This window comes from Ursus americanus, chromosome 3 (assembly GCF_024610735.1).
Source record: "Ursus americanus isolate L20-20 chromosome 3, mUrsAme1.1.p, whole genome shotgun sequence".
Taxonomy (NCBI): Eukaryota; Metazoa; Chordata; class Mammalia; order Carnivora; family Ursidae; genus Ursus; species Ursus americanus.
Genome location: NC_142129.1, coordinates 49,752,344 through 49,779,872, shown reverse-complemented (window position 1 = coordinate 49,779,872; position 27,529 = coordinate 49,752,344). Strand labels below are relative to the sequence as shown.

Below are 27,529 nucleotides of genomic sequence, written 5' to 3'. Positions count from 1 at the left end.
TGTAAGCAAAAAAGAGGAAAAAGGTAATTTTCTTTTTAAAGAAGAAGAGTTTTATATTTAATCTTTTCCTTTCCTTTCACTAAATACATTTGATTCAGTGGCTATTTATCTATCACAGTTCAGAGAGATAGATAATAGAGTGGTAAGAAGTATCTTAACCCAGTGTTAATTGTAGCATCCAGCATCTCTGGACCCTCCTGACTGCAAGTAGTTTTTAATGGCCATTTCTGACCATTAATCTTACTTTTATTTCAGTCATCTATTCTTGCAAGCATTTATTTCAATCACTGGCTGCCCCTGAGCATGTTATTACTGGCAACTCATTTTCTTCCATTGTACTAAACTTTGCAAGTGCTTCCGAGTATCTGCAGGGTATTTCTGATTCCATTAATGTGTCCAGATGTAGGAATGATGAGAGATGGCTGATGTTGACCTGTGGAAATTTGTATGTCTACTCTTTCAGGGCTAAAATCATAATAAAGTCATACTACACAGTGGCAAGACCAGAACTAGAAACTGTATTTTCTCATGCCCAGTGCTCTCTCATGATTTTTCTTCATACCTGCCACTTGTTGAAATGCAAACCCTCAGTGACAGAACTGAACTCATCATATCCCCATGCTTGTGGTCAGTTCCTTGCAAAATGTCCTGATTTGCTATCCTCCCAGTGTCTTGGACATTATCCTTCTTTTTGTTTAGGGAAGATCTTGAGATTGCTTTGTTAGAGGGATTGTTCATGGGAAATGCTGCTTATAATTTATGATTACAGCTGAAAAAGTTGAGCATTGTTTGGCGCCAGTTAGTTGAACTGAGCTCTTAATTTTTTTTCTCCTGTTGACCCCCTTCTAGCGTGTCTCTTAAAGTTTTGGGGCCTCTTTTTCTTCATCTATAAAATGGAAATAATACCTATCCCATCCAGTTTACAGCATTTTTTAAGACTAAAATTGGATAGACATGTAGGAAAGGTAATAATCTACACATAAGGTGGTTACTATTTGAACCCAAGTAATGACTGAGATTCACTAAGGGAAAATGCAAAGATGGATATTGAATTGATTAATGTAGGTGGGAGGCAATGGACAACTGACCTAAAAGTGAAGTGAAAATAAGATAGTGTGTATATCTACAGTGGTATTCAGGCAGGATGCAGTGGTGGTAGAGTTGTAAAGAATACCTGTTTGTTAAAACTTCTCCCACCAATACCACTTGATGACTTTTGGTTAAATTAGCAATTGTAGGTGGGTGTTTATATTAGCAGAAAAGTCTAAGAGAGCTCTTATAAAAGGGCTCCTTAAAGCAACAATAGTAAGAAATTCTTCCTAAGTCACATAGTATTAATACAAAAGACTGTTTTATCATTTCACAATTGTGAGAGTAATATAATATTATATGTGAGTAAGAAAAGTCCTCTGGCTTGATAAATATTTATCAAGAATCTATATAGAACTTAATTCTTAGTAATCTCAAACCAAATACCCTGGAGCTACATGTGGGGACTACAATGTGTATGTGGCTAAAAGTGGAAGGTAAGTTGTTTTCACTTTAACCCACACTGTTTTGAAGGCTCTGTTTTCTTTTTTGAAATCTATAAATGTTGTGATTAGGGTGAAAATGTTTGGGAAAAAAAATAATCTGATTTGTAAGATGAAATTTAAAGAATTAAGAGTAATTGTTAATGAGTTTCATTACTGTAATTCTTACCTGTAGGCATTAAAGAAGCCTTGTAACTTAAAGCGTGCCTGTTAAAGTTGTTAAAAGGTATTATTTAGTGTGACATAGCCTGAAATGGCTTACTAGGAAAGAAATCCATGATAAAAAGTACAAACTAATACATAAGGCACAGGATATTTAAGGGATGAAGTATTCTCTATAAGGAGATTATCTTTGGCAAATTCCTAAGTTGAAGAATGTGGCTAAGCATTTTTGCCTAATAAAATCTTGTAGATAATAGTACTTAATTTTATTAGGTAAAGTGGCTTTCTTTAATCCTTATGGGTATGTATAGAAAGCTCTAGGAAGGCTCATGATAATGACTTTCCAAATATATAATTCATAGCTAGAGCAACCCATTTTAAGTTACTGTTTTGTTACACATGTATACATAAGTATATTAATTTTGTAACAATTACCAGATAGAGCCAGGAGCCTTTTTAACTAAACCTTCTTTCAATCTCTGCTCCTTCCCCGGGGATGATACCTGTTATACTTTGTTTCATATCTTTTTAGACTTATTCCTGTATATTAACATGTTTATACCTATGGAAAATATAAATATAAATATCGCACTTTTTCTACAGAAAAATATGTTTTGGAGAGCATTTTCATGTTAGTGTGTGTAAAATCATATTGTTCTTTTAACTGTTGCAGGTCATTCATAGGATGGGTGTTTAACCACTCCCCTCCTAAGGAACATTAAAGGTTGTTTCTGTTTTCTTCTTAAGTTTTTGAATAATGTCACAATGAGCATCCTAAAAAATTGCCTCATTAGAGGCAATATTACCAATTTTGATGATCTTTTTCACTTGATAATAAGTTGTGACGATGAAGGTTTAGTACAGTTAAAACTTTGAAAATGTTATAAAAAACATTACTTGAATTCTGGTAATAGTGGCATGAAGAGGCTGGCCGTTGCCCTCTGCAAAAAGTAAATATAAAATTGGACAAAATCATCAAAAACAGCCATTTAGGGGTACTGGAAATTGACCAAAGTCTATTAAAAAATTGATCTTGCACAGCTGTTAGGGGTTGGGGTGAGAACAGTGTGAATCTGTGGCCTTCATGCCTGGGCTCTTTCCAGATACCCTCCCAGTATCCCTCTGCCCCCTCAGTTGGTGAGAGCTAAAGTTTTAGCAGGTTGGGACTAACAGAAAACCAGCAGCTTTGCTGACAGAATTGAGGAGTGATGTGATTCAGGGAATAGGGGAGGGGACACAAAACCTATGACTTTGCTGGTGAAAAGCGGTAGATTTGGTTAGAAATAGAGAAGACCTACTACTGCCTTGCTAGCTCAAGGTTGTAGACCTGGTTTGGGGTGAGCAGTGGACCAGTAGAAATTTCATAGGGAAATCCTAGAAAGGAGAGAGCCACAGAAGGGCTAAGATAAGCTCTCCACACAGCTCTGGTTGCCTGGGAAACCACATATGTGGAGGGGAGACCTGAGGGAGCCTGGCAAAAAGTTCAAAGCAAGGGAGAGTAGAGAACTGGCTGTAAGTTTGAATCCGTTCCCCACTCTGTACACAAACCAGCTGGCAGATGATGAAAATCTTAGAGGCTTGAGGTATTTGAGCACAACCTTTGCCCAAGTCACTAGCTAACTGTTAAGCTATACAGACATAGGCACAGCTCCTAGAAAACCAGTCTAAAATATAAAACTGAGAATTAAAAAAACTGAGCGCGTATGTCCCAACTGCAAACCATGGAGGGAAGCAGATTCTGTGGTTTAAATCCAGATGAATTACTAAAAAAGACCCAAGGACTCTGAAAAATAAAATGAATGCACGGTCACTATAATACATTAAAGATTCTGTTTTCAAGCAGAAACTGCTGGACTTGGAGAAAGAAAGGGAAGAAAGAAAAGAAAAAAGCCAGGGAAATATGACCCGTAATCAGGAAAAATGGTCAATGGAAATGGACTCTGAACATGATGTTAGATTTAACAAAAACTTCAAATTGGCTATTTGAAATATGTTAAGAGAATTAAAGGACGGTATGTTAATAATACTCAAAAATAATCCCAATAGAGAAACAAATTAAAAAAGAAGAACCAAATAGAAATTTAGATTTGAAAAATACAGTAATTAAAACAAAAAATTCATTGGGTAGGCTCAACAGCAGATTTGAGGTGGCAGAGAAAATGTGAAGATAAAGAAAAGATACTCAATCCAAAGCAGGGAGAGAAAAAAGATGGGAAAAAAAGTAAACAGAGCCTCAGAGACCTTTGGGACAATGTCCAGCATTTCAACATACATGTAATGCAAGTTCCAGACAGACAGGAAAGAGAGAAAGGGACAGAAAAAAATATTTAAAGAAATAATGGCACCAAACCACCCCAGATTTGGTGGAAAATACAACTTACAAAGGGTTCCAGTAAGGAGGAGTAAACATGCTACACCCTCTCTCCCAGTGAATGCAGCTATAAAAATTGGCCTGAATACGGGAGTAGCTATTTGTAGACTAAAAAGTCAATAGTAGCGGGCAGGTTGGAGAAGACAACCAGAAATTTAAATACCACTGAATCAGTGGTGAGTTTACTCTCTTTTCCTCTTGGTATCTCCTACCAACTATCCTCAAACCCAAAAGTTGGCATCAGAATGAACAGAGAGAACTTTAGAAACCTTCTACTTCTGGTTTAAAGAACAAGATAGAGTGCAGAAATCTCTCTCCTCTTTTTCTTATTCTGAGTTCTCTTGCACCTCAGCTCCCAGGAAATCCTTTGGCAGCAGTGTTGAAGCAGCTGCAACAGCCAAGAGGACTCTGACTCCAAGGGAGGAAACCTTCCTCTTCCATTGAAGGAGTTGTGGTTGTAGGAAGTATATGGCAGGATGGGTTAAACAGAGCCCCTATTTCTGTCCAGAGCATTGGTAAAAAGTGCATTACAGAGAACTAGAAATACCGGGCAAATTTATAGAGAAAGAGTAGTCCTGGAAAGAGACTCCTTAAAGTTGTTTGTGCACTCCTGGACTCGCCCTTGAGCTGTGTGTGTGGATCTGACCCTAAAGACTATACATAGATGTTAAGCCCTGAAATGCTGATAGACCACCACCTAAGTCCCAGGCTGACTGTAGGTGGTACATTTGTGGGACAGATCAAAATAATATTGTGAAGGTTTTGAACAGTTTAGTAGTTTCTCATGAAGTTAAATGTATACTTATGTGAACTAGCAGTCTCGCTCCTAGGTATTTACTGGAGAGAAATGAAAACTTACCTGCACACTTGTCTGTGAATTTAAGCGTGGAAGACTAAACTAAAAATGGCAGTAGTACCTCAGAGAGTTACAATTTGAGGCCTGCAGTCAACTGAGTAAATTGCTCGCTACCTCAAAAATACCAACACTCTCCATAAGATTTCAACAAGACACAGTCTCAAAATATAATATTAAAAATATAAAGCATACATTCCAAGATTACATAGCACATGGAGAACCAGGAAAATGTCAACTCACGTGGGCAAAGATAGTCAACAGACACAACACTGAGATGACACAGATGTAGGAATAATTTGAGAAAGATTTAAAGCAGCTATTATAAATACACCACAACAGGTTAGGGTGAGCTCTCTTGAAATGAATGGAAATATATAATGTCTCAGTAAAGAAATAGAAAAAGAAAAAGTAAATGGAAAATTTGAATTGAAAAATACAGTAGCAAAAAACTCATTGGACAAGTACAGTAGCAGAATGGAGATGACACAGAATCCATGAACTTAAAGAGAGATCAACAGAACACAGAGAAAAAAGGTTGAATAAAATGATGAGCAGAGGGGCACCTGGGTGGCTCAGTCATTCGTTAAGCGTCTGCCTTTGGCTCAGGTCATGATCCCAGAGTCCTGGGATTGAGCCCTGCATCGGGCTCCCTGCTCGGCAGGAAGCCTGCTTCTCCCTCTCTCCTGCCTACTGCTCCCCCTACTTGTGCTCACTCTCTCTGTCAAAAAAACAAAATCTTTAAAAATAATAATAATAAGCAGAGCTTCAGGGACCTATGGGATAATACCAGAACATCTGACATTTTGTTTAATCAGACACACAGCAAAAAAAAAAAAAAAGAAAAAAGAAAGAAAGAATACTGTGGAGAAAAAAATCCTTGAATAGTCGCTGAAAACTTCCCAAATTTGGTGAAAGGCATAAACCTTATAGACTCAAGAGGTTCAGCAAACCTCAAACAGAATAAGCCCAGTGAAATCCATGCCTAGTCACATTATAATCAAACTGCTGAAAACAAGACAAAGAAAAAAAATACTGAAAGCCAAAACCACTAATAGAGAAACTATTTAAATGAATGTGAATTTCTCGTCAGAAACCATAAAGGCCAGAAGGAAGTAAAACAATTTTAAGCATGATGGTGGGGAGGGGAGGTATCAGTGCAGAATTCTTTATTTAATGAAAATAATCTCCAGATGTTACCTTTTTTGGTTTTTGTTTTTGGAGGGGTTTTCTTTCTTAAAGCATTACTCATAATAGGAAATTGTTTCTAGCAATGAAATGGATGGAGCTAGAGAGTATTATGCTAAGTGAAGTAAGTCAATGAGAGAAAGACAAATACCATAGGGTTTCACTCAGATGTGGAATTTAAGAAACAGATGAACGTGGCAGGGTGGGGCAGGGAGGCAAACCAAGAAACAGACTCAGCTATAGAGGACAAACTGATGGTTACTGTAGGGGAGGTGGACACGGGGGATGGGTGAAATAGGTGATGGGGATTAAGGAGGGCACTTGTGATGAGCTCTGGATGTTGTATGGAGATGATGAATCACTAAATTCTACACCAGAAACCAGTATTACACTGCATGTTAACTAACTGGAATTTAAATAAAAATCGAGAAAGAAATTGTTTCTAAGAATGCCAGAAAGTTACACTAGCTGCTTTTGTAAGACACTTGATTTATAACAGGAATATTGACAAGTTCATTACAAATGATAGTTCACTTTCCTTTCTGAATTAAACTTGTCAGAGGATGACAAGATGTAAGGTGGTCAGTTAAAATGATAAAATTAGGAAAAAGCCCTCAACTATTTTAATTTTTTAAAACACATTGTTTTTGAGGTGGGAAAAATTATATTTAAATTACTGTTACTGTGATTTGTTTTTCATTGATACTTTGAATAATTAGCAGTAGTCAACCATGAGAGATGAAGAGATTGAGTTGCAGAATATTAGCTAAAACAATATTTAGCATTTACATGTTTTAGTAGGTGAGTAGTTTTAATTTTGTTGTATAACCTTATGAGTTGGATCAAAGTTATTTATATTGTACAGATAAGTAAATGCATAGTTAGAATTTTTTTGGTGCCATGTTGGAGAAAAGTGAGATTAAAATTCAGAATTTAATTCTGTTTACAGGCACTCCTTTTGCTGCATGTGTTCTCAGCATTTATATTGATATGTCTTTATAAGGCAATTCATTATTATTAACACAAATAATGAAATGAGGACCTCTTGATGGAAATGTTATTGATAGAACCTGTTTAAAGAAGTTTCACAGTATCTGAACATTGAAAAATCACATATCTTCTGACCTAGCAATTCTTGTCGTATTTATTCACTTACGGTACATCCATTAATATGTGTATATGTGTGTGTGTGTAGATATAGATATTTAGATGCTGATTGTGACATTGATTGTAACTGCAAAAAATGGAAGCAACCTGCATATCTTTCAGTAGAGGTTAGACTAAATAAATTTTGATGCATCCATATAGGGAAGTACTAGATATATTGAAAAGAATGAGCTCTGTATGGAAAGATCACAAAGATATTAATGAAACAATCCCATTCATATAAATAAAGAAGGATATATTTAAATACAGGCATGTATTTTGTCTGGAGGGCTAGAAAGGAAATCTCTTTGCAGGAGGAGATTGTTTTTTGTGTTTCTTTTGGGTGCCTGGGTGGCTCATTCGGTAGAGCATGCTCCTGTTGATCTTGCGATCGTGAGTTCAAGCCCCACATTGAAGGTAGAGTTTAATTAAAAACAAAAAACTGGAAACATAGTTAAACTTTCTTTTACCATATATGTGTATACACACACACGTTTTATGTATATAAAGTGCGTGAATGTATAATGGCTTTTAAAAAATAACAATTTTTTTAAACTTATTTCTCATCAAAACTTTGACATTTTTACTCTATTATCTTTTGGTATTCAATATTACCAGTAATAAATGGCATGCAAGTCTGATTATTGTTCCTTTTACATAACTCTTCTTTCTGGAAATGTCCACTTACCCCCCTTTTAATCCTTGGCATTTTGAAATTTCACTTAGATGTTTCTAGATATTGGGGCGCCTGGGTGGTGCAGTGGTTGGGCGTCTGCCTTTGGCTCAGGGCGTGATCCCGGTGTTATGGGATCGAGCCCCACATCGGGCTCCTCTGCTGGGAGCCTGCTTCTTCCTCTCCCACTCCCCCTGCTTGTGTTCCCTCTCTCGCTGGCTGTCTCTGTCAAATAAATAAATAAAATCTTTAAAAAAAAAAAAAAAGATGTTTCTAGATATGGGTCTTATTCATTCAGTCTGCTCTGTGCTTGGAAAGCCTTTCATTCCGAAGTTTTGTATGTCATTTAAACAAAGGAACATTTTCTTCTATTTGACAACTATTTCCTCTTCATCCTTGTCTCTGATCTTGTCTTATGAAACTCCTGATAGGCACTATTAGACTTGCTTATGTGTTTTTTCTTGTGTTTTCCATGTTTTCATCTTTGTTCTGCATTTAGGAATTTACCTTAACTTGATTTTCTGGATTTGCAGTTTTGACCTTATCAGTCTTATCATTTAGTTTACTGTTTGATTTTTCTAAATTTGACAATATTTTTTTTAAAGACTTCTTATTTATGAGAGACAGAGAAAGGGAGGGACAGAGACAGAGCAGGGGGAGGAGCAGAGGGAGAGGGACAAGCAGACCCTGCACTGAGTGCGGGGCCCAACATTGGGCTCAATCCCAGGACCCTGAGATCATGACGCGAGCCGAAACCAATGAGCTGGCCACTTAACCCACTGAGCCACCCAGGCACCCCTAAAAATTTGACAATATTTTTAACTGCCAGGAACTTTTCCTTATTCTCCAGGTGCCCCATTTTCTCCATCTTAGTGCCCTGCTCCTTTATGAATGCAATAGCCTCTCACATTTCTGAGTATGCTAATAAAATTTTAAGTTCTGTTCTTAGCACCATCTGATTCCCCTTAGTTTAGTTTGTTCAGCTTTGTCCACTGTCCTTGATGTTTTCTTTAGACGTCTGGTCATCTGTAGCAGTTGGTTTATATTTACAAGTGAAGGACTAGGTTGATTAACCCAGAATATATATCTAATGAGAATTTCCTCTGTAGTATACAGGCTGACCCTGCCCCTGCCCCCGCTTTCTATGGAATAAGAGGTCTTGAGTCGGGGCTGAGAGATATGCCTGTCCTCAAGCAGGCTTCTCCTTTAGATTTGTAGGCAAAGAGCAGGTGAACAAGCTAAATTGAGAAGGAAGAATTTATCCTGGAGATACAACATATTAGTACAAGCTCTTCTGTTGGAAGTACAGAAGCGGGGGAGAAGGTGGTATCATCCATAGAAGTGTTAGGAAATGTGGTAAGGGGAATTTTTGATTGTCATAATATGTAGAGCTCTACAGGCATTTGGTGGAGAACAGTTCTGGGCCAAAAGGAATTTTTGTTTCCCAAATGCTAATAGTTTCCTGTTTGAGAAATACTGTGTACTAGTGTATTCCCTCCTATACAGCAGCCTTTCCTCCACCCCTTCTCCTTTAGTGTCCATCATGAAGAACCAGATTTACCTCAGCCTCTGCGCTTCTTTGTTCAGGCCCAACATCTGTGTTAGGAATCCCTCCCATGCAGAATACCCACCACTGTCTCTGCAAAGAAATGTGTGGTACTTAGGCTAAAAGGAATGCTCTTGTATATAAGGTTCCTTATTTGCTCTGAATGGCTGCCCCTCCACTGTGTCTGTACTTCTGTTGACTCCCAGCTTAGATTTTCTCTAGGAATGCTTTGGGAAACACAACTCCATATTTTGTTTTGAGACTTTAAATATGGATCATAAATTCAAGATTTTGAGTAGGCTCAACTCACTGTGGTCATTTCCACTGGGATGCTTCCACTGGTATCTACCTGGTTTCCCATCTTATCATCCTGTCATCACCATCAAAGAAAGACTTAACATTTTACTCCTTTTCTGTACTCCCTCAATGTTAATAATGCACTAGGAGGTATTGTTCTAGGAGTTTTCCACGTATTCTTTAGCAGCAACAACTTTGTGAGTTAGATATTATTGTCCTTTTCCACTTAACAGGTGAAAGAAACTGGCTTGGGGATGTTAAGTCATTTATTCAGCTTTTTAGGACTAGTTAAGTGGTTAAGTCCAGGCTCTTAACAGCTATGTTATTATCACCTAACTGCAGTTCCTTCACAGTGTTTTTATCATCATCAGGCTTTATACACGCCTACACGTCTTGGTCTACTAGTTTGACTTTTTGAAGAGTATGTCTCCAGTCTCTTTGGCAGGTAACATCATACCTAGCCTATAAGCCCTCAGCTAATGTTGATTAAATTAGCTGAGCACATTCAGAGTTCTTTGATTCACTGTTACTATAACTAAATTAGAATTTCAAGATATTAGTGTGAAAGCTAAGATATTGACAGCTATGTTATCATTTTATGGAAAACAAGTGTTACCAACTTAACATTAATGATTCATATGAACTCTGCTGTGATGGTTAAATCAGTTGTGTGAAAATAGTTGTGTCGCAATTTAAACTTAAAGAAACATGACTTGATCCAAATTTCAGTAGGTTTTTTTGGTATCATTTCTCAGAAATATGTTTTTAAAAAGAATTTTGCTCTGTTGCACCTACATTAGAAGTAGTCCAAATGACTTTTAAATATCTCCTTTAAAATTATGCTTTAAATCTTTCCAAAAGCACATAGAAGGAGATTTTGTTTTTCATTTGAGGAATTCTATAAATTATCCAGCATGGTTCTGGTGAAATATTTTATCTACAAAATATAACAACAGAAACAAATTTTAACATCTTATGAAAACTTACCTGTCATATTTTCAATGGGAAATCTAGTTTGTTGAGTCAAGTGGGAATAAATATACCACCAAATGTGGTTACAGAGGATTTTATGTATTAAAATAGGCTTGAGGCCTAATTTATTAAGAATAACTCATTTAATTAGTTATAGTTCTAAAACTGGGCAGAAATGCTTACATAAAACAATTCTAAAGAACTTCTGGAACAATGTAAGTGGGTAAATACTATTTATTTTATTATATTTGCCTTATGTACTGAATTATATTATAGAAAGTTAGAAATATATTTATATGTAAGAATTACTGAAAAAGCCATTTTAGTAGACTAAGCATTGAAAGAAAACATTTCTATCTTTATGGCTTATTATATAATTTGTGGAAAGTTGGTAGCTTTAAGATTATTGCTTTGTAAACTACACCACATTTTGCTAATTCCCAGTATTGCACAGATGTTTTGTTTATAAATAACTATATATAATTTAAAACTGTTCTTGATTTTAGTAAGAGAAAAATATTACATTTTTGTGATTGAAACTGTATTATGAAGAGCTTAAGATGTACCAGACTGTGGGCTGGTTGCTGGGAATATAGGTTTGAACAAGAGAGATACAGTTTCTATGCTTAATAGACTTAGGGTTTAGAAAAGAATTATACATTAAACAAATACCAAAATAATTATAGGTTTATCAGAGTTATAAAGTCCAGAATACTATGAAAATATATATTAGGAAATTTTATCGTAATCGGGGCATAGAAATTCTGCTCCTGAAGGATGAGTAGGAATTAGGTACACAAAAGTGGTTGTGCATATGTGGTGGTAAGTGGAGGGAGGACTTTGCATCAGGACAAGGATTAGATTGTTATAACTAAAGCTGTAAAGGATTGTGCAGATTGAATCTAGTATTGTATTAAAATAGCATATGGGCCATAAAATCTACATTTCAGTTACTTACATACACACATGCACAAGAGGCTATTGTGGTAGTCTGGGAAAGAAATGATGATGGCTGAGACTCATGAGGGGATGATGGAATGAAATTGTTGGATTCCACGAATATTTAGGAGGTAGAATCTACCTTTGCTCTAAGTTAGTTTCTTTTCCTACTGTTCCAAATATTTTTGCTATTTTTTTGTCCAGTTTTTTTCTCTTTATTTTTGTGGGGCTTTACCTTTATTAATACTATGCTACTGTATTAATAGAGGTTCTGAAGGGAAAGAATATAAGCTCAAGTAGTCATTCTACCATATTTAACTAAACCCTACCCACACTGATTTGAAATGTCACCTTTAACATATATTAAATCCTGGTTAGCTCCTGTCTTTCAAGATTTGTCTGTTGCCATGCCAGTACTGCACTATTTTAATTTATACTGTTTTTATACTTGATAACACAGGTAACTCCTTTATATTTGTGTTTTTTTTCTAAAATTATTGGCTAGTTTTACCCATTTTCTCTTTCAAGTGAATTTTGGAATAGTTTTACAAAAAATCCCGTTGGGATTTCTATTGGGATTTATTCATTTTTTTAAAGAATAATTTGGAGAGAATTGATATTTTTATAGTATTGAATCTTCCTATCCCAGAACATAGTCTCTTCATTACTTATTTTAAATGTTCTTTATAATATTTTATAGTTTTTCTCATACCTATCTGGATGAACATTTTTATTTTAGCATTATTTTTACTTGTAGATCTTATTGCTATTGTGAATGGGATATCTTTTTTTTTCCAGGAATGATGTTTTCTAATTGGTTGTAACTATTATTTAGGAAAGTTTCTTTTCTTTATTGCTCTTATGTCTAGTCACTTAGCCAAACTCTTTTAACTAACTTAAATAATTTTTCAGCTGATTCCTTGAGACTTTTCCAAGTAGATAGTTATCATCAGTGGCTTTATTTATTTATTTATTTGCTAACATTCATCTGTGGGGTTTTTAACATTTGATCAAAACTTTCAGTATAGGGGCACCTGGGTGGCTTAGTTGGTTAAGCACCTGACTCTTGATTTTGGCTCAGGTCATGATCTCAGGGTCATGAGATTGATCTCCATATTGGGCTCTGTACTCATTGGGAAGTCTGGTGGAGATTCTGTCTCTCACCCCGCTCCCCGCCCCCCCACAATACAGAAATAAATCTTAAAAAAAAAAAAAAAGAAAAAACTTTCAGTATAGTTTTGAAAAGTAGTGGTGTTAGTGGGTGTTCTGGTCTTGTCCCTGATTTTAATGGTGAAGCTTTTGCCTTTTCTTTATTAAGCATGATGTTTCATATAGATTCTGGTATAAAATGAGTTTGTTTTCCTTCTATTCTTACTATGGTGTGATTTTTCGATTAGGATTCAGTTTTGAATTTTTTTGATGTACTGTATTCAAAGCGTTGAGATGATAGTTTTTTTTTCTTATACTATGATATATTAAATTACATTATATATATCTTAATGTTGAATCATTTTTACATAGTTAGGATAAACTCTATTTGGCCATTGTTATTTTTTAAGACCTTGTTAGGTTCAATTTGCTAATATGTTGTTTAAGATATTTGCCTATATGCTCATAAGTGAGTTTAATATATAATTTTCTTTTTTTATTGAGTTTTGAAATCTGCAAAGAAGTTGGAATGCTTTCAATCTTTTCTATGTTTTCTTTTAAAAATGTGTAGTAGTTCTTGAAGGCTTGATAGAATTTCTTCTTCTTTTTTTTTTTTTAAGATTTTATTATTTTTAAGTACTCTCTACACCCAGCATGGGGCTCAAACTTATTAACCCAGAATCAACAGTTGCATGCTCTACCGACTGAGCCAGTCAGGAGCCCCTGGTAGAACTTATTCTTAAATCTTTCCTGGACTAGTGTCTTTTTAAGAACATAGATCTTTGAAAACTTTTTCTGTTTCTTCTTTCATGATCTATTTCTGTCTCCTAAACTTCAGTAGTTGACATTTTCTTAGAAACTCTCTACTTGACTAGATTTTAAACATAAAGTTGTTTATTACATTTTTCTTAATCTTCTCTATGACCGCAATTATTTTCTCATTGCATCCCAGTGTTACTTGTGCATTTTCTTAATCAGACTAGCCAAACATTTCTATTTTTATTGATCTTTTGAAATAGCCAGCTTATTGATCAAATTATGGTTTTTTTATTGATTTCTGCTTTCCCTTTTATTAATTCCCTTTTTCTATTTATGACTTTCCCATCACCTTGTAAATTTTGGTCTTTTGTGATCCACAGCAGTTTTTTTATACTTCTCTTTGAGGAAATTTTCTAGTGGGAGAATTTTTCATTTTGATCTTCCTGCACATTGTAATTTAATATCTTTTTTTTCCTTCTTATACTCTTTCTTCCCCCTCCCACCCCCAGTAATTTTTGTTTCATTGGTAGTTAATGCTTCTGTTTGTTGAATTTGGTGAGTCATAGTCATGCTACTAGTTTTTGTAAGTGCTCTATGAGTCTTTATTTGTTTGATTTGTAAATGAACAATCTAGATTAAGTATATTAATTTTTCTCTCACATAAGGATACCACTTATATATGTCATTTAACCTAGCTTCTTAATAAAAAGTCCATCCTATAGTGATCATTATGGAGGAGGAGTAGAACTTACAGGAAACTTACCTTCTGAGTTTTGGGATTTTCTTTTCTTCCTGGAAATCTCTAAGTAAATGGAGACACTTGACTTCTCTGGCACTACAGAGAGCTTCCTATTTTATATATTAAGTTTTTACGTATACTGGAGTTGATAGGTTTAGTTTATGTTTTAAAATGTTATAGGGTTATTCTCATTACTCTAATTTTCTCATTTATTTTTTCATATGCTTTTAGGATAATTTTGTTAAAAAAAAGTTGTGTTTTTTGAGTATTTCGTATTATTAGGTAACTAACTTACAAAGTTAGTCCAGTGAATTGATTTAGAGGAAACCATTCCTTCACACTGCCCCATAGCATCCCAGTACATGAGGGAGAAAGGGATTATGCCCAGTCAGAACGTTATTCATTTTGTTCATGAAAGAGTATGGAATGAAAGTGTTAGAGCAGATCCTTGCATGTCAGGGAAGCTGTGTTAGTGTTTCCATATCCTGGTGTAACTGGAGCACCAGGGTAATTTGCTCCAGATACACCTGCTGCCTCACCAATTTCCCCACCAGTTTGTCCCCACCAGACAGTCCCCTGTCTGCCTTTCCTACTGGGTTTGGGGCAACTCTGAGATGCCCCAAACCCGGATGGTTCCCATCAGCCATAAGAAGGGGAAGACATGGAAGAGACTAAATCCCCTCATCCCAACTCTCACCTTTTGGATTAAATAGCATGGAACAGGGAACGGAAAATATGATCAAAACCAAGAAGAAAAACAAGGATTTTAAGGAAGCTTTGACGGGAATGTTAAGAATAACATTTGAATTCAACTCCAGAAAAATATTGCCATCAGGGGAAAACAGAGTCTTACTGAATGTTCTCAAACTGGCCATTAGAAAGGCCTGGGAAATGATCCTTTAGGCATGAGCTCTAGAAGCTTTAGACTCAACGAGTGTTTGGCTGGGCCAGTCTGGATCTTCCCAGCAAGCGCACTGCAGTTTCTCTGGCTCAGTCTTCAGTGAGAGTCCTTCAGCTCCATCATAGAGTACTCTAAAGTTTGTAGCAGTGTCCTTAAAGCTCTTCAAGCAGGTGCTTGGCATGTTTATTCTTCTAACTGCAGAGGAGGTACGTTACCTGGTGGTTGTTGGGGAGATTTTAGGAGATTGCGTTAGGTCTCCAGCTGCTGACTGTTGTTGCTGAGAGCTCCCACTCTGTGCCTTGGCCATGTGGCCAATTTGGTCAGGGTCTCCTGATAGAACAGTGTTCTCTCTGGCTACAGACCCCTGTGCCATATGGGCCATCTCATCCATCCAGTAGGGATAGGGTATAGTGAAAGCTTTGAGAACCCCTTGAAAGGAGTACTAGTGATTCAAAGATGTAGTAGCTAGGGGTAGAAGTTCATGCCCATACAGGGATGCCATCCTCAGCTTGAAATGGGATCTCAGGAGCATGGATGGCATCCAGAACTTTCATCCTAGACAGACAATTATAACAATTCTGATTTCCCTGGGTTTCCAGCTGTAGCAGCCTTGCATCACTATCCCCAAGGAGCTGGGCCATTTCCTTAATGGGGGAAGAACAAGCCAGACTTGGCCTGAAAACATGTGGGAGGGTCTATTGTATTTTGATTAGAACTCCGTTAAATGTACTGATTAGTTTGGGAATGCTTGGCAACTTTATAATATTCAAAATCCCTTTTCCAGAACATGGGATATTTGGCAGACTTATCAGTGTTTAATTAAATTTCATATAAACAAGAATCAATAACAACTTAGGAAGATCTTTTAAATAACCAAGGGTATATTTTGCAACCTCCACCACTTTCCTTCCTACTTAATTAAGCACCAATATAAAAATTTAAGTACCTCAAGAACAAATATAGAAGGTGCGTTTTAAAAAGATTTTCAGCATAACAATTCGGTGATATTAAATTGTTGTTATTTTGTTAGGTGTGCTAACGGTATTTTGGTTACATTGTTTAAAAAGAGCCTTGATCTTTTAGACATGTATACTGAAATGTGATATCTGGGATTTGTTTCAAAGTTATATGGGATAAAGAGTATATAGGGGTATGAATTTGCCATGAGTTGCTAGTTGTTAGAGCTGATAGTTATTGGGTCCATTATATTATTTTGTCTCCCTTTTATAAATGTTTGGAATTTTTCATAATGAAAGTTAAAAATTGAGACAAATGTAGATCGTCAAAGGAAAGAAAAAAGCCATCATGAGAAGTAGAGCTAACTATATAGTTACAGGATAAACATATGTCTAAAGATTATTGATTCTCTTGTTCTTGATCCACTGAAAAGTACACATTGGGTCCCAAATAAAATTATGAAATAGGCTTTGTTTGTATTCTTTATTTCCTAGGTTTCCTTTCTTCATTTTAGCCCAGTATGGGTTTTCCTTCTCTTTGTTTTAAGTGCACATTTTTCTCCTGTTCACATCTTTCAGAATTGTCATGCATTTACACAGAGTGACTAGGAGGCCTAGAGATGAACCTGTCCAGATTAAAGTACAAGAGAAAAATACTTTGGGGGAGGGAGTTCAGGAGTAGAAGTCAGGGAATAGGTCTGACAGAGTGTTGGAAAAATTCTTGGGCATTTGGAAAAATTACAGAAATGTGAAAAGTTTGTTGGAACATTTGGGGAAAATGTGTAGGATTCCCATATGTTGACTTTATTAAAAATTGCCAATCTGGATAAAGAGGAAGGTAAAAGCTTAACCCTCTCGTAGTCTAACAGAAAATAGATATTGTCTAAAATGGGTAAAAGAGAAAGGAACAATATTAGTAAATTATCCAGAAATATAGATGCGATTAACCATAACAAATTCAAAGTAGTTACTTCTGCAGAGTAGTGTAAGTTGGGAGGGAGGAGGACAGTATGGAACAGATAACTGCTATATTTCATTATAAGCCAGTTAGAAGATACAGTCTGACTTTAAACAACATTTATATTTTATTTTAATAAAAATTTAAAAATATTAAAAATTGCATTTTTGATAGACTTATTCCAAAGAAATATAAAGAGATAAAACTAATAAAATTAATCTGAATAATATTATGATATTGAATGCAGTGGGAGTCTAGCTTCACTCTCTTGCATATTCATATTCTGTTGTGCCATAAGAAAAGACTTATTCTTTGTTGAATTGTCTTGCCACCCTTGTTGAAAGTCAGTTGACCTTAAATATATAGATTTATTTCTGAACTGTAAGTTTTTTGTTTTTTTTTTTTTTTAAGATTTATTTATTAATTAGAGTGGAGGGAGGGGCAGAGGGAGAAAATCTTCAAGCAGACTCCCTGCTGCATGTGGAGCCGGATGCAGGGCTCCCATCCCGTGACCATGAGATCATGACCTGAGCTGAAACCAAGAGTCAGATGCTTAAACCAACTGATCCACCCATGTGCCCCTGGACTCTTAGGTTTTATGTTTCTGTGTATGCCAGTACCACACAGCCTTGATTACTGTAGCTTTTTAGTCAGTTTTGAAATTAAGTGTGAGTCGTCTTTGTTCTCTTTGAAGATTGTTTGCCTATTCTGGGCCAGTGCATTTTCTGTATGAGTTTTAGAATCAGCTTCTCAATTTCTGCAAAAAAGGGGGAGAGGGCAGTAGAGATTTTGACAGGGATTGCATTAAATTTATAGATCAATTTGGGTAGTCTTGCCATTTTAACTATAGTAAGTCTTCTAATACATGAATATAGGATATCTTTCTATTTATTTTAGTCGTCTTTAATTCTTTTGGTGATGTTCTATAGTTTCAGTGTATAAATCTTATACTTCTTCTGTTGCATTTATTCCTAATTATTTAATTGTTTTTGATGCTGTTGTAAAAAGAATGTTTTCATAATTTCATTTTCAGATTATTCATTGCTAGTATTTAGAAATATGTTTGATTTTTGTATTTTCATCTTGTGTCCTGCAACCTTTCTGAACTCATTTATTCTAATAAATTTTTTTGTGTATTCCTTAGGATTTTCTGTATACAAGGTCATGTCATCTGCAAAATGAGATAGTTTCACTTACTCCTTTCCAGTGCCTTTTATTTCTTGCCTAACTCCCCTGGCTAGAATCTCCACTATAATGTTGAGTAGAAGTGGCAAGAGTAGATGATTTACTCTTTACAAGTAATAATCCTTGCCTTGTTCCTGATCTAATGGGAAGGTATCCAATCTTTTACCATTAAATATGAGATTAGTTATAGATTCTTCATAGATACCTTTCATCAAGTTCAGGGAATTTCCCTTCTCTTCCTAGTTTGTTGAATGTTTTTATCATGAAAAGGGTTTTGGATTTTGTCCAATGCTTTTTCTGTGCCCATTGAGATACCATGTAGTTGTTTTGTTTTTTTGTTCTGTTAATACAGTGTATTACACTGATTGATTTTCATTTCTTTCTTTTTTTTTTTTTTTTTTAAAGATTTATTTATTTATTTATTTGACAGAGCTAGAGACAGCCAGCAAGAGAGGGAACACAGCAGGGGGAGTGGGAGAGGAAGAAGCAGTCTCCTAGCAGAGGAGCCTGATGTGGGGCTTAATCCCAGAATGCCGGGATCATGCCCTGAGCCGAAGGCAGACGCTCAACCGCTGTGCCACCCAGGCGCCCCTGATTTTCATTTCTTGATGAACGAGTCTTTCATTCCTGAGATAAGTTGTACTTGGTCATTGTGTATAATCCTTCTCATATATGGCTGGATTTAGTTTGCCAGTATTTCATTAAAGATTTTTGTACCTGTATTATAAAGGACATTGGCTATAATTTTCTTGTGATACCTTTTTGTAGATTTAGTATCAGGATCTCATAGAATAATTGGGAAGTATTCCCTCTATTTTTATTTTATTTTTTTTTTTGGAGAGTTTGTGAAGTACTGGTTTTAATTCCTCTTTAAAGTTTGATAGAATTTACTAGTGAAACCATCTGGTTCTGGGCTTGTGGGAAGTTTGTTGATTACTAATTCAATCTCTTTACTTTTTTATAGGTCTATTAAAATTTTGTATTTCTTCTTGAGTAATGTTTTAAATTTAAAAAATATAAAGCAAGTGTAAAGTGGTAAGTATGTATAAAAGGTAGTCTGATAAAACCCAAATTGTGTATGAAAACATGTCCTCCTAATTCACAGGAATTCAATTTGAAACTTATCATTTAACAATTCAGTTTTTTAAAACATGACTTTTCAAAAGAGTATTGTTAATGTCTTTTTATTTGAATTATTTTAAATATATCAAATATTATTTTATATTCTATTTCATAATGGCTTGGAATTTAAGGGTTTGGTTGTTGTGTTTTTTTGTTTTTTTAATTTTATTGCTTTTATCTCAGCAGCAATGCAGCAAGTGTTGGACAACCTTACGGAGCTGCCCTCATCTACGGGAGCAGAAGAAATAGACCTAATTTTCCTCAAGGGGATTATGGAGAATCCTATTGTAAAATCACTTGCTAAGGTATAGTGGTTTATTCATAAGCTTACTAAATTATTTTTAAAATTGTCTTTACAGAGGTCTTTTCAGATATTACTGTTTCAGAACTTGATATGTCTTTGGCTTAGTTAGCAAATAACACTTATCACATAATGAAATCTTCATGCACATGAAAATTAGACCACTTTTGCCTCTTCTATGCTGACTTTAAATACAAGATAAAATAACTCTTAGTTTTAGCCTAACACATTTAAAGTTTTAGGGAAATTGTAACTGAACAGTCATAACAGGACTTATGAAAAAGATCCTAGTACTGTCTCCATTTCAGCAACCGTAAAATACTGATATTCTTCTTTTATATTAGACTGTGTACCTATTTTTCATTTCAGTTCTTGACTTCCTATATCTAGTACTTTTTGAAATCTTGTTTTCTCTTGAATAACCTTGATATTTTAAGTCTGTTTCTGTAATCAGCTCTCTAATAGTCTCTTTAACTCATCCGTAAACACACTTTTACAACTATTCTTAGTCCAGTTTTTTTCACTTATACTATATCCTGTATTAATTTTCATAAACATCACTAAAGCTTGGTATGTTAACTACTTCACAACCCTGCTGTCCCATTCTTCGGAATTCCTTCAAATGATTCTTTCTTTCAGAAACCTGTGCCACATGCCTTCTGTGGCCTTTCCTTCATTTGCTTTTTGCTCTTCTAGTATGTTGATTTTGCCCTCTCTCATATCGTTTTTTAATCACAGTTTTTTCTTCTCACTTGTGAAAAATCATACCTTTTACAAAGTTTTCCATTGTAAAAGTGAGTTGATGCAAATTCTTCATTTTATTCATAAACTTAATCATTCTAAGATCACATGATATAAAACATTTGGCCTCTAAGTAAAAATGGATCTAGTTGTATATCACCCAACAGGAATTTTTATTTTAGTCATTTTTTTTTTAAAGATTTATTTGAGAGAGAGAGAGAGAATGAGTGTGAGCTGGGGTTGCAGGGGAGAGAGAGAGAGAATCCTCAAGCAGAGTGATGCGGGGCTCCATCCAGGACCCCGAGATCATGACCTGAGCTGAAACCAAGTGTTAGCTACTTAACTGACTGAGCCACCCAAGTGCCCCAATTTTAGTCATTTTCTATTGCAGTTTTTCCAAAGTTTATAGATAGTTCTTTATCTTAATAGTAATATTATAGGATATGCTGTATTTTCAAATTCAAACTTCTTGTCATAAATGTCAAGATAGAGTAGTGGCTTCAGGGTCTATTGAAATATGTAGGGACTATTTAAGCCTGTATTAACTAGCTCACCCTTAGCTCTGATTGGTACTTTTAAAATAGTTTTTGACTCTTCCTTTGATATCATAATGTTGGTTGTCAGTTTTTATTGTCAATATCTATTACACACCCATGTCCGCATGTTTATTTAATTTATCGTCTTTGATCTGTAGATTTAGAAATGAGATAATAAGGCATCTTACTGTGTGTTTATAATTCACAGAGGTCTTTAAAGTGTATTGTTTTGTCTTCACAACAGCTTAATGAATTGAAAATCAAAGTAGAAGAATTATTTGTCTAAGGTCACTGTCCTAGAAAATTGACAGAGATGAGTTTTAGACTAGGTTTTCTTTCTTCAAATTCTTTTTTTTTTTTTTTTTAAGATTTTATTTATTTGACAGAGAAAGAGACAGCCAGTGAGAGAGGGAACACAAGCAGGGGGAGTAGGAGAGGAAGAAGCAGGCTCCCAGTGGAGGAGCCCCATGCAGGGCTCGATCCCAGGACCCCAGGATCACACCTTGAGCCGAAGACACACTTAACAACTGAGCCACTCAGGTGCCCTTCTTTCTTCAAATTCTGTGCTCTTTCTACTGTAGCACAGATTTTGTGTACATGTGTATTCCTAAGAATTTCTGTGGGTAAAAAATTATTTTTGTTCTGGCTTTTGTGCCATTGATATTGGCCTTATAGAGGATTATCTTGTTCATTATTCTCAAAAGGTGAAATGGCTAAATGACTTTTGAGGAGCTCAGCTGCTAGTGTAATCTTCTGATGATAAAAATGAAATTAAGGGGGCACCTGCGTGACACATTCAGTTAAGTGTCCGACTTGGTTTTGACTCAGGTCATGATCTCAGTGTGGTGAGATTGAGCCCCACGTAGGGCTCAGTGCAAAGTCTTCGTGGGATTCTCTCTCCTCCTCCCTCTGCCCTTCCCACTCATGCACACACTCTCAAATAAATAAATCTTTTTAAAAAATGAAATTAAGAGCAGAATCAACCAATAGTATCCACCATTTAAACAGCTTCTCAATAAATAGAAACAATGATAGCTTAGTATTCCCACAATGAAAGAAAAGAAATCCCAGGAGGAAAGGAAGACTTCTACTCCCATAAAAGAGATACTGAGTCACAGCAGGCCAACACTCCTAGTATAACAGGTAGAGAAAAATGGTTAAGTTTCTGAGGGAACAGAGAGGCGTATGTTGCTAGACACATGGAGAGACAGGGACGTGTGACTAATAATCATGAGAAAAATAACAGAAGCAGTTCCGTAGATGATCCTTTTATTAGAGTTTATAAACAAATATTTTAAAATAATGTATTAGTATATTTTAATAGAAGAAAAGGGAAAATGAAGTCATTTAAAATATTACTAGAAAATAGAATCAAAATTAGAATCAAAATCAATCAAGTGGTCATTTGTTCTGTCTTTTAGATTCCATATATAAGTGAAATCATATGGCATTTAATTTTGTCTGACTTACTTTACTTAGCATAATACCCCTTAGGTCCATCCATATATTACAAATGGCAAGATCTCATCTTTATGTCTGAATAATATGCCATTGTGTGTGTGTGTGTGTGTGTGTGTGTGTGTGTATGTTCCATTATATACGTGTGTATATGTACAGATGTATGTATATATACACGTGTACCACATCATCTTTTTTTAAAGATTTTATGTACACATGTACATGAGCAGGGGCAGAGCGGGGGTGGTGGAGCAGAGGGAGAGAGAGAGAATCTTAAGCCGACTCTGCACTGCCCCCACTCAGGGCTCCATCCCACAACCCTGAGAGCATGACCTGAGCCAAAACCAAGAGTCAGGCACTTAACCAACTTAGCCACCAAGGTGTCCCCCCATCATCTTTTTAAAACATTTTTCTTTTGAAATATAGTTGACACACTATGTTATATTAGTTTCAGGTGTACAGCATAGTGATTTGACAAGTCTGTACATTATGCTGTTCTCCCCAATAGTGCAGCTACCATCTGTCGCCATATAACACTATTTCAGTACCATTGACTGTGTTCCCATGCTACACCATTTGTCCACATGGCTTATTGCATAATTGGAGGTCTGTATCTCCCACTCCCCTTCAACTGCCCATCCTTTTATCTACTTCCCTTCTGGCAGTCATCAGTTTGTTCTCTGTATTTATGGGTCTGTTTCTGTTTTTTGTTTATTTTGTTTTTTAGATTCTACATAGAAGTGAAAACGTACAGTATTTGTCTGACTTATTTCACTTAGCATAATACCCTCTGGGTGCATCCGTGTTTTGTAAATGGCAAGATCTTATTCTTTTTTATGGCTGAGTGATATTCCATTGTATATATACCACATCTTCTTTATTGATTAATCCATCATTGACGTTTGGGCTGCTTCCATATTTTGGCTATTGTAACTAATACTGGAATAAACATAGGGGTGCATATATCTTTTTGAATTAGCACATGTGTTTTCTTTAGCTGAATACCGAGTAGTGGAATTACTAGATTATGTGGTATTTCTGTTAATTTTGTGAGGGACTTCCATACTATTTTCCACAGTGGCTGCATCAGTTTGCATTCCCACCAGCAGTGCACAAGGATTCTTTTTCTCCACATCCTTGCCAACACTTATTTCTTGTCTTTTTGCTTCTAGTCATTTTGATAAGTGTAAGGTGATATCTCATTGTGGTTTTGATTTGCATTTTCCTGGTGATCAGTGAGGTTGAACTTCTTTTCATGTGTCTGTTGGCCATCTGTATGTCTTCTTTGGAAAAATGTCTATTCAAGTGCTCTGCCCATTTTTAAATCAGTTTATTTATTTATTTTTTTTGGTGTTGAGTTTAAGAGTTCTTTATATATTTTCCATATTAACCCCATAGGATCTATCATTTGCAAATATCTTCTCCCACTCAGCACGTTTCCTTGTCGTTTTGTTGATGGTTTCCTTCATTGCAAAAGCTTTTTACTTTGGCGTAGTCCCAATATATCACATCATCTTCATTCATTCATCTGTCAGTGATCACTTGGGTTGGTTCCATTTCATGGCTTTTTAAAGCAGTACTGCAAACAAACAGACTCTTAAATATAGAGAACAAACTGGTGGTTGCTGAAGGGGCAGTGGGTAGGGGATGTGTGAAATGGATAAGGGAGATTAAGAGGTACAAATTTCAGTTGTAAAAAAAGTAGTCTTGGAGATTAAAAGCATAGGGAATATAGTTAATGATATTGAAATAACGTATGGTAACAGGTGGTGACTGTACTTATCACGATGAGCCCTGAGTAATGTGTAGATTTGTCAAATCAATGTACACCTGAAACTAATGTAACACTATGTTAGTTATACTTTAAAAAACAATCATGGATATTCAAGGACTCAAATATATAATATCTGAAATTAAAAGCTCACTTGATGGGGTTAATAGATTAAACATTGCAGAGAAGGTGATCCATGAATTTAAAGACAGTCCAGTAGTAAGCATCCAAACTGAAACTCAGTAGCAAGTATGGAAAAAACAGAGAATAGGAGGCATACTCAGAAGGTTTGATATACATGTAATTGGTATCCCAGAAAGAGAGAAGAAGGAATGGAACAGAAGAAATAGTGTGACTACTTCACAATACTGTGAAGATACAGTAGCCGAGAATTTTCAAAACTGATGAACAGCATCAACTGAAGCTCCAGGAAGCAAAGTGAATCCTCTTGCAGGAAAAATATAAAGAAAAACATACTTTGAACAACATAGTCAAATTCATGAAAATCAGAGACAGAGTGAATATTTGTAAAGTAACCAGATAAGAATACTTTTAAAGAGAAACAGTAAGCCTAATGGTTAGCAGTAAAACAGGAACTATAGGGCGCTGGGTGGCTCAGTTGGTTAATTGACTGTGTTCGGCTCAGGTGTGATCCTGGAGGCCTGGGATGAGTCACATGTCAGGCTCCCTGCTCAGCCGGGAGTCGGCTTCTCCCTCTGACCCTCCCCCCTCTCATGCTGTCTCTCTCTCATTCCCTCTCTCACATAAATCAAATCTTAAAAAAAAAAAAAAAAACCCAAACAGGAACTATATATGTCAAAACAGAGTGCACTGAGATCATTAACGTTTTGAAATAAAAACACTGCCAACCTTAAATTCCCTTTCTGGCAATGAAAGCAAAATAAAGATTTTTACTTTTAGACAAATGAAATCTGAGAAAAATAATCTCCATTTACTCTATAAGAAATGCAAAAGGAAGTTTTTCTGGCAGAAAGAATGACAAAGGAACGGGAATACTAATGGTAAACATAATATTGACTTTTAAAATGAAGTAATAACAATGTTCAGTAAATGGTAGAAGAAATGGCTTACAGTGTATAAAAAGTCAGGGATGCATACTGAAATCTCTAGTGTACCACGAAAAGTAAAGTTACAAGAATGAATAAAGTTCACCCAAGCCATAAGGAAGAAAAAATAGTCTTGAATTACCATCACAAGTTAGCAAAATATGGGATGGGGAGGGAAACCATCTTTAGACATGGGATAGTAGGCAGCACAGGACCATGATCCCTGGCAGAAAGGAAACAAATAAAGTGAGCATTATGAAATTGAGGATAGTTTTCAGGCTGCAGGAAAGAAAAGAAATACAAACAGGCCAGTAGTCTTCATAGAGGTCAGGATTTGGGGAGATGGAGGTGACTGGAATTTGTGTGGCAAAATATCAGGGAGGGGGAAGCTGAACACAGAAAGAGCTCTGGAGATCTGCCCTCAAATCTTTGAGCACTGACCTATATAGGTATGAAGTAGGCTTCTAGAGTTCCAGAGAAGATCCCCTGGAAAGCACAGTAGGCCAAACAATTTCCAGAGATCACAAAGTATGGAGAATAGTTTGCATTCCCACAAGAGAGTCGAAGAGTCCTCATACTACACAGTACATTGGGCAGATTCACCCTAGTTTGTTATAGCAGACCTGTGAAACTAAAGCAGAATTAAACTAAAATTCAATAAGAGTTATTTGAAAAATCCCCAAGTATCTGGAAATTAAACAGTATACTTCTAAATAGCCATAGGGCAGAGAAGAAATCCCGAAGAAACAGAAAAAAAATGTTTGGAATTGAATGAAATGAAAATATATGTCAAAACAATGCTTGGAGGAAAATTCCTTTATTAGAAAAGAACAATATGTAAATCAGTCATCAAAGTGTCCACCTTGAGAAAATAGAAAAAGAAGAGCAAATTAAATTCAAAATAAGCAGAAAGAAAGTAAATAATAAAAAGACTAAACATATAAAAGGCAAATAGACAAAGTCAGTGTAACTTGAAATAATAAAATCAGTAATCCTGTAGCTAGACCCAAATTATCAGTGTCAGAAATGAGAGGACATCACTACAACAAATCCAACAGACATTGCAAGAATAATAAGAAATATTATGAACGACTTTATGACAATAGTTATGACAACTTAGATGAAATCGATTAATTCCTTAAAAGACACAAACTAAAGCCTACATAAGAATAGACAACCTGAATAGCTCTATATTTTTTAAACTGAATATTTGCAGTTCCACTTGATTTCTTCCAGAAAAAGAGGATGAGAAGGAAACATTTACTATTTTATGAGGCTCAGTGTTACCGTAATAGCAAAGCCAGCTATGAACATTTCAAGAAAGGAAAACTGCAAAATAGTACCCCTCTTGAACATAGACTTCAAGTTCTTAAGATAATACTAGCAAATCAAATCCAGCAACATACAGAAAGGATAATACCCCATTATCAAGTTGAGTTTTGTCTAAAAAATGCAAGACTGCCTTAATATTTGAAAACCAATAAATGTCACCATTTTGTTGATATGATAAAAGTCATGTGATTGTGCTCCTAGTCGCAGGAAAAGCATTTTACAAAATTGAACATTCATTCCTGATAAAAACTTGGTAAACTTAGAAGGAAATTGCCTGAACATGATGGACATCTATTAAAAAAATTGCAGTTAACATCATAATTAATGGTGGAAGACAGAATGCTTTCTGTGATCACTTCTGTTCAGCCTTCATCATTTCCATTTACTTTTGTACCAGATACAGAACTGGTACTAGCTAGTGCAAAAAGGCAAGGAAAAGTAGATAAATAAAAGGCATACAGATTGAAGAAGAAAAAATAAACTATCTTTATTCAAAGACGACATTATTGTTTATATTGAAAATCCTAAGAATTCATCAGTAGGAAGAAAAACAAACCTAGAGCTAACAAGTGAGTTTAGCAAGGTCATAAGATTCAAGCTCAGTCTACATAAATCAGTTGTATTTTTATATACTAGTTAAAGAAATAGGAGTCAATTTAACAATATGTGCCAGACCTATACACTGGAAACTAAAAAAAAATTGCTGAATTGTAAAGGCGTATATACATACATACATACAGGGTTTGGAAGGCTCAGTACTGTTAATATTGTCAGTTCTCCCCAAAGTGATCTGTAGATTCGGTAGAATCCCAGTCAAAATTTCAGGCCGACATATTGATACTGAAATTTATGAAGAACCTAGACTAACCAAAACA

General features: G+C 35.5%; 1 protein-coding gene and 1 pseudogene across 7 annotated transcripts in view; one reads left to right on the top strand and one right to left on the bottom strand.

Annotated features, from left to right (window-relative positions):
• Positions 1-27,529, top strand: part of PALS2 (protein associated with LIN7 2, MAGUK p55 family member) — a 108,315-nt gene that overhangs the window by 26,823 nt on the left and 53,963 nt on the right. For 3 of the 7 annotated variants that reach the window (XM_045793014.2, XM_087860964.1, XM_045793016.2), the window contains exon 2: positions 19,635-19,753. In XM_045793014.2, coding sequence (XP_045648970.1) covers positions 19,637-19,753 — 117 coding nt within the window. In that variant the 5' untranslated portion in view covers positions 19,635-19,636. Of the gene's footprint in view, positions 1-18,729; positions 19,362-19,631; positions 19,754-27,529 lie in introns of those variants that run through there. The other 4 variants (XM_087860963.1, XM_045793017.2, XM_045793015.2 and 1 more) reach the window with 4 other exon arrangements.
• On the bottom strand, positions 15,380-15,868 carry LOC148110385 (lipid transport auxiliary protein 1 pseudogene; annotated as a pseudogene).